The 8,007-nt window shown below is 40.3% G+C and overlaps 1 protein-coding gene across 3 annotated transcripts; it reads right to left on the bottom strand.

The window, feature by feature from the left end:
- Positions 1–2,599: 2,599 nt before the first annotated feature.
- Positions 2,600–7,945, bottom strand: ak1 (adenylate kinase 1). 3 transcript variants are annotated; one of them, XM_088391481.1, is made up of 7 exons: positions 7,778–7,945; positions 5,268–5,305; positions 4,461–4,496; positions 4,231–4,394; positions 3,987–4,103; positions 3,721–3,912; positions 2,600–3,348 (listed from the first exon to the last, which is right to left on the bottom strand). In XM_088391481.1, exons 2-7 carry the CDS (start codon positions 5,272–5,274, stop codon positions 3,283–3,285), a joined length of 582 nt encoding a protein of 193 aa, XP_088247607.1. In that variant the 5' UTR covers positions 5,275–5,305; positions 7,778–7,945; the 3' UTR covers positions 2,600–3,282. The 3 variants fall into 3 exon arrangements, with proteins under 3 accessions (XP_088247607.1, XP_088247605.1, XP_088247606.1); XM_088391479.1 differs by lacking the exon at positions 7,778–7,945 and adding an exon at positions 5,466–5,588; XM_088391480.1 differs by lacking the exons at positions 5,268–5,305; positions 7,778–7,945 and adding an exon at positions 4,838–5,178.
- Positions 7,946–8,007: the final 62 nt, after the last annotated feature.

The following is an 8,007-nucleotide window of genomic DNA, read 5'->3' as shown; positions in this document are numbered from 1 at the left end:
ATCTTCTAGTCAATCAACAGGTAAACTCACGGGACATGTTTACCTGCAGGCTTGGATGATAAGAATCACCTGTGGCCGAAAATAAACTGTGTCAGGGTTTTTAATAATCTGGACCTGGATTTCAAGTCAAGTCAAGTCAAGTTTATTTATATAGCCCTAAATCACAAGCAGTATCAAAGAGCTTCACATATAAAAAACAAATTGACAATTATTCTCAAAGCATCCCCTGATCTAAAGCTCCTGATCTTGATACCTCATATTAAATGTCAATCTTAAATTGTACACTAATGTTAAACCAAATTAAACATTCAAAGCATTATTAAATGATGTTTTTTGTTCTCATTTTCATGTTTTGTAGTTCTTGAGGTGATGCTTTTGCTATCGATCAATCTCACAAATCAAATGTGCATGTTCTCACAGTTTTATTGATACAAACAAATGCCATACACGGTAGCATTTTTGCCATAGTGACACAAAATCATAAATGTGCTTTTGTCATCATGACAATATATAAGTTAACGCCACCATTATTGCCAAGCTAGCATTGGTACTTTATAGCAATAGAAATAGAGACTATACTTCTATTATCATCACGAGTAGCCTACAGCGTTAACTTTACCCTGAGTAGGCTTACGATTTATCTTAAGTTTTCCTTACCAACCTTTGCTGCGTGTTTTTGTAAATGGATTTAGTGTGTGCAGGGGGAGTGAGTCATTCTGTTCAGTCCAGAAAGGATGTTGTGACTACTTAATAGTCTATCACTCCCCCTCGCCAGTCTGTATTTGTTAAATTATAAATGCCATTGTAATGGAAATGTACCAGTACAGACTGCTAAGTGTGATCAGATAATAATGTCTTGGTGAAGCAGCATGTGGTTCATTGTTTTGAAGTTATTCTCGTACATTCTGTTCCAAGAAACCACAAACAATTGTATGTTTGTTATCATGACGCGACTCCAAAAGAGTGTGTATACTGCAATAATGTGGTATCCGCTTTAATTATGGTGGAAATCAGCATTGACTGGACTTTTGCTTGTGTGCACATTGCTAAGAGTGCTTCCAGTCTATCCCACCCCGCCACGCAGCCCACCCTAATATTTCAATAACAGGAAGCAATTGGCCGTCATCTTTCATCGCGGCTTGACGTCGGTTCCCGCACGGTGCCACCAGGTCTCTGCGGTGCCAGCCGACCCGCCACCACCCCATTGAGGGTGAGGGGCTGGGGGGTGGCGAGTGTGAGTATGAGCCAGGTGACTGGTTTCCTTATAGACCCTTGGAAGGAACATCTGACGCATGCTAGGTTTGACTGCACATTCTAACGATAGCCAATACAAAATGTGTGTCTTTATGTAGGCAATGAAATAGCACTAATATTTTTAAAAAGAAAAAACAACATCCCAGCATTGCTTCTAACGCGTCTAATAAGTGACCCTTAGACTCCTCAGCCACCAAAAGGCAGATTTTTGTGGTACCAGGTAATGCATAATAAATGCAAAGTAGAAAATGTATTTATTATTTAATAATCCATGTCACTCTTCATGCTATGTTTTAAAATAACAATTTGTGCTGTATGAAGTATTGGTTGTCTTGTCCTCTCAGTATCATTGAAAATGATCGCTCAACATTTAAATAAATTTGACTATTTTGTTAAAATTATGTTCTCTCTAAAGGTGAGGAAAAAGTCTTCAGATTATCTATGAATATTATACTTGAAAAAGAAATTACATTCTCTCGGTTTGTATTTATTGATTATATTTTAAAACTCAAGTCCTCTTTTTTCAAGAGGGAAAGATGTATTACTTTGCAAAACTATTATCTATTAACAAATATTTTAAAAATAAAATAACAAATACAATTTATTCCATGGTATATTTTAATATAAAAATATTTAACATGTATAAAAGGAAAATATTCTACCTTCATTTAGCTACGTGTGCTTTTTGCCAATGGGAGAAAAATATGTACTTGTTTTAACCATTACTGTAAAATAATTTCTCAATTGTCATTTCCTGTAATGCCACAGGAGGGCGTTAAAACATAGATGAGGATGAAATGGTGTAATGTATTTCCACAAGGATGTTGGTAGGGCTCCTTTTTACAGTTTAATTTGCATGTCTGGAATGCGCCCGGTGTGTCATCCACGTGCTACTCTTCCTGCCCTATTGTCTTTTACAGCTGCGTACGTGATTTATCGCATGGCCTAGATGGTCACCTTTTGTCCACTGGCATTTTTCAATGAATTTATTTACTATCTGCATTCCAGGCATGACTTCTTTTCAAAGTGCTTAGCGACGCCTTTTCTTGTCGGGAGTTTCCGACAAAAATGCATCCTGTGCCCCCACGCACACACTTCTTCCCCATCATCTTGAGCCTCCTTGGAGGATAGTCCGGATACCTGGTGGAAATGTGCCTGTGTTATGAAGTGTTGACTTGATGGCAAAGCAACAAACTGTGATGTCCATCATCCTGTTGTGTCTGATATTTCTAAAGAGGGGCACTTCCTCTTTCCCCTGAGTCATGTGAATCTTATTTTCAAAATGGCCAAGAAGTGATTGTTTTAATGGCTGCTTTAAATATTAAGCTAGACCTTCATCAAACACTTTACATGTTGAAGATTTTATTAGACTTTTGCATTTTTATTTACATGACGGCTTATTGTTGATGGCAACCTGCTTGTGTGAATGTGCTTTTGAGAAGTAGGGAAGAAGATTTGAAGTGAGCGTTTGATGCTAGCCATCAAATAGGAAATAGCGTAAAAGGTGGCTATGTTAATCCTGATATATGAAGATTATTAAATATGAGTACTTTTGTTTCTTATTGCAGCTTTGGAGGCACATGAGAGGAAATGTGTGAGGTTATTACCTCCCCCAAGGAAGTTTTCGTTGTTTGTGAGTAGAACTGCTTGGTCTCTTGAGGGTTCAAATCACACAAAATTGTTAAAAATCAATATCATCTTTTGACATAATGGTCAATTTCTTTGGAAATTGTTAATATACTTGCGGCTGTTGGGAGAAAACGTTTGGATGGCCCTAATTTAGTCTCTTCAATTTTTGGAATGTGGGATGAAGCCAAAGAGACAAGAAAAAGAACACAAGCAGGTAGAGAACCTTCAAACTAAACAAGAGGATGGCACTGAGATTCAAACCCCAAACCTCAGATTGTTGGCAACCTTAACATTCTGATGACAAATTAGGACTGTTGGCTCTTGGCGGAGTTAACTGTAAACTCAAAGCAACAAACAAACAAGAGTGGATTTTTTTTTCTTTTTTTTTTTTTTTTTAAACTACAGTGAATCAACAGCTTTGGCGACCTGGCTGAAGACCTCCTCCACCGGAAGTTCAGAGTCCACCTAGGCAGGGCGAGATGATGTCATCAAATAGCCATAATAAGATCTGTACATCAATTTATTGAGACCATGCTGATTACTCAAATCACCACTAGAGGGCAGTATAATTTATAATCTGAGAATTCATAATAATGAGTATCCTTACATGCTTTGGTTTTGCTGCACTCCGTGTTCCAATATCAACTTTTTACAGTAAACCTTTGACGATGGTGGATGGCGTTTCACATCATTTATTTATTTATTTATTTATTTAGAGGAACACTAGCAAACAGTAGTAAGATGTTTTGTGATTGGTACTATTAAAATAATCATTAGTTACAACCATAGTTGGCGGCACTCATAAGTCACCAGTGCAGTAATGCGGATGTTACTCACCTTCTTGACAATGCCGCGCTTCTCATAGAAGGCGATGACGGGCTCGGTGGCCTTGTAATAGAGGTCCAGTCGCTTCTTGATGGTCTCCTCGTTGTCGTCCGAGCGGCCGCTTGTCTCACCGCGCTTCAGAAGTCTCTTCACCATGGTCTCGGACTTGGCGTCCACGTACAGCAGCAGGCACGGTTTGCCGATCTGGGGGCGCAGAGACAAGGTTTGCGTGTTGCTGTTTTGTTTTTTTAAATCAGCAACAAGCCTCGACTTTTTACCTTCTTCTCAAACTCCTCGCCCTGCTTCAGCTCGCGGGGGTAGCCATCGATGAGGAAGCCTTTGGACACGCTGGCCTTGGCAATCATGGCATCCTTAATCATGTCCAGCACTGTGTCCTGAACACATAATAGCATGCTTAAGTTATACAATTCATGCAAGATTTCACCTAAGGTAACCATATTTAGCTTTTTGATTTTGTTTAAAAAACAAGAGTTGCACGAGTTCAATTTGTGCTCCTCTCACCAGTGGCACCAGCTCTCCCCTCTGCATGATGGCTTGAAGCTGCTTGCCCCTCTCAGAGCCTGAGGCCACCTCGGCACGGAGCAGGTCCCCGGACGACAAGTGGGTGAAGCCGTATTTTTTCACCATCATTGCACACTGGGTGCCCTTGCCGGACCCGGGTCCACCTACAAATCACAGCGTGTTTAAATGTGTGCCTTTGCAATAGAGCCACACTTGTGCATTATACTCACCAACCACAAAGATAATTTTAGCGTCTTTGAGCTTGTCTGGAAATAGAAAACAAAGGCCATTATGTAAAAAAAAAAGACTAGTTGTGATTCCCTTATTTTTCTAACGTGATGTTTTTAAACTTTTTTTGTATAAATTCACTCGTGGCTCCATTATTTTTCAAAAATTATTACAAAATAATAATGAATGAAAAAAGGCAGTTAGGTAAGGTTTCGTGAGTGCAGTTTTAGATTAAATAAATATTAAACAAAATACAATAAACAAAAATACTGATTGACGCCAATAAGATACACTTCAAGTTAAAATAAAATTAAAATAAAGTAATAGATTTTTTTTTTCTATCAGTGCACAAATATATAACAAAACGGCTGTTACAGACCATGTCGACTGGAAATGTCTTGCATAGAGCTGCATAGAGTCCCCATGTCTGCCACACTTCTTACGTTTGCGTTGGCTTGGTTACCATGTCAACGGGCGGTCCAAATATAGAAATAAACAGCTAATAAATATTATTAATAAATCTATTAATATAATACTTCCAACGCACATAAATTGGGGTAGATTTTAGCTGTTTTTTTCTGAGTTTAGTTTTGAATATCTATAATAAAAACGTGAGCTTGTACGATACTCGCTCGCCGTATTCTCCAAAATGTCCACAAGATGGCGGTAGATGTCAAGAAAAGAAGCAAGGCAAACTAGTGCTTTCCATCCAACTTCATATAAAAATATGAATAACACTTCCGCACGTCTTAAACAATGACATCAGAATAATGTTGTCATCTTAGTGACACGTTTAGGGCGTCATTTACCTGCCATTGTGTTGCGTTCGTTGTCAGCTCCCTTTCCACTGAAATAAAGAACAATAACATCTTGGTGACGTCAATGAAGGAAATACACATGACTGGAAATAGTGCAAACTTGTAAAATTAAAAGCTGCATGCTCTGACGTGTTGCCATTTCAAGCCCTAAATTCCATAAATGGAACAAAAACAATGGCAGTGTCTTACATTTGGACATGAACTCTTGCGCATTCATCAAACCAAATTGCCCATTGTTTTCCTCTTGCTGGGGTTTTCCACGCAGAAGGCTTGAAAGGAATGAGGAAGGAGGAGGGCCAGTATTTTGATTGACAAGTCCAATCCTGCCCAACAAGCATGTTTTTTTTTTTTTAATGCGCGTTATTTTATCCATTTTCATTGCTGCTTATCCTGTAAGCAGTGTTGTCTTTTATGTTTATTCTAATTAAATATGAACAGGTTTTTAATCCTTCCCGTATATTTATTATATTATATTATACTATATATTTATTATACTATTATTTTAGAAAACCTGATCTATCTCCAAAACGCAAACAATTCCTTCAGTCAGGTTTGTCATTGCAAATAAAGGATGAACAAAGCAAATATGAACGGCCTCATGGTCTCGAGTCAAAATTTTAAAAATTACCATATGAGAAATATGACCACTGCAAAACTCAGACGACAAATTACAAAGGTTAGCGCTAGCTATACTCGTCACTCGTCTAAGGTGTCAATTTTTATGCCAGTTCCCGTTGACCCTGTGGCACCAGTAAAGGTCACTCGGAGGCCTGCATCCGAGTCAGCACCTTGCCTTTTTGGGACCGGGACATTTCATGGCACGTTAAACATGTTCACATGATGCTTACGGCAATTCAATTCCATACGTATTAAATCAGTTGATCTACTGTTTGCATTTTAAATGCAACAGGAACCCGCCACCTCAATAATGTCCTAAATGTATTTTTTAACCTGCTAAAAAAAGAGACCGTCGCAGCTGTTGTGAAGGGATCGTGTGTCAGGCGAGCGAGGCGTTCATTGACTCCCAAGGCGTGTAAAAGGCAAGTGGCGCATTCCACCTTTGGTTGCTGTGGAGAGGCACTCGCTCTTGTGGTTCAATGAGGTCCAAGCGCTTGCTGGCCCTTTAAGGCAAGCAGACAGTCGGTGTGGAAGACCCTTTGACGTCAGAGCAGTGGGCGATATTTACTGGTGGAGCTCATGTTAGTGCATGCAGCCTGACTTCCACAAAACCCATTCGAGTTAATCGATAGGCTGCTGCGAAATTGCCATTACGGACATGTTTCAACTATACTGCAAAATGGACGCTAATGGATGCAGATGGAAAATGTTAGAGCACAAGAAGGCATGCTCTTCACAGTGCTATTAAGCCATTGCATTGTTGCTTAACATCCCCGGTCGTCTTTGTTATGAAACACAAAAAGTTCACGTCCGTCTTTTCTAGATTTTGTCTTGAATCACATTTGGGGGGGTTCCTGCCTGTGCCTCTTTGAAGTCAATCATGCATTCTTCTTGCATCCAAAGTGAACTTTGCCTTCACTTTTGTCCTTCTTGGACCTCATTTTGATTGACAGATGTCCAGGTTCCTGCAACTCCCCTATTTTACAAAACTGAAGTCAGTCAATCTTCAATTTGGTTCTTGCTGGACTCTTTAATTACAAAAATTGACAGAGGTGGTCACTTTTTCAACTCTACTGAAACCATCCAAAATACTTCCTTAATTTTTTGCCCTTCCTGGACCTCATGATGATTGACAGCTGGACTTCCCTATCTTTGAAAAAGTCTCAAGTCTTTTTTTTGTGATAAGTTGGTACTCCATAGGTCTCCTCCTCCTGCCTAGGCTTACTTTCTGAGTTGTCCATACTGCCTTCTTGCCTGCACTGCCACCATGACATAAATTTTAAGTCAACTCTGCTGTTACTTGGGGCCTTCATATCATTCCCCAGTAGGGCAAGAGGCCAAACACTTTGGAAGTCACTAGTTGAACATGCCTTCACTTGTCTTGAGCAACAAAACACCCTTCATCCCTTTTTTTTTTTCTTTTTAAAGATGGCATGAACCTTGCCATCATTCTATTGCTTTGTCATTTTCGCTGACATTAGGATGAACCCTGCCTTCACTTTGGTCCTACCTTTTCCTCCTCTCTGATAGAAATTTGTGGACCTAAGCTACAAAGAGAAGTTGAAATCAAACCACCAAGCCTTTTTTTGTCCTCCCACTGTACCTTCTCGACGCATCATCAACCCCATTTCTCCTATCTGTACTACCTCTGTGCTGGAACTTGAAATCAACTGTGCTGTACAAGTTCTGGTCATCTATTTTTTCTTCCCATCAACCTCTGCCTTCTTGTTCATCTTGCAGCTTCTCCATGTCAAAGATGCCAACCAGGCTACATCTCGTCAGTGTGACTTTCAAATGAAACCAGCCCTCCCCTTCCCATTTGACAAAGATGACGTCACCCCACTGCCTTCTCGTTCTCCTTCATTTGCATCCTTGGTACTAACCTGTCCTATGTCTTCTGTCTCCTGATCTCCCGGTACGAGGGGCTGGCCGCTGACCCTGTGGATCTCCCCAGCAGTGAGTGGGCGAGCAAACGTGCACGGTTCCTGCTGAACGGCAGCCCTCCCTCCCCCACGTAACGCCTTTTTATAGCACGGCTGAGCTTGCGCTGTCTGCCTGCGCTGCATTCTGGGTAAGAGGGCAGCGGAGGAGATAAAGGAGGGGAGGGGGAGTA

Source organism: Syngnathus floridae, chromosome 12, assembly GCF_059516105.1.
Source record: "Syngnathus floridae isolate MCC-2025c chromosome 12, RoL_Sflo_1.0, whole genome shotgun sequence".
Taxonomy (NCBI): Eukaryota; Metazoa; Chordata; class Actinopteri; order Syngnathiformes; family Syngnathidae; genus Syngnathus; species Syngnathus floridae.
Note: the sequence above shows the minus strand (reverse complement) of the source record. Positions and strands in the feature narration are given on the sequence as shown.

Coding starts and splice junctions, on each gene's coding strand:
- ak1 (XM_088391480.1), bottom strand. CDS start 4,883: ATGGGGACTCTATGCAGCTCTATGCAAGACATTTCCAGTCGACATG. Junction 4,497..4,837: donor AGACATTTCCAGTCGACATG/GTCTGTAACAGC, acceptor TTCTATTTCCAG/ACAAGCTCAAAGACGCTAAA. Junction 3,349..3,720: donor AGCGCGGCATTGTCAAGAAG/GTGAGTAACATC, acceptor CGCCCTGCCTAG/GTGGACTCTGAACTTCCGGT.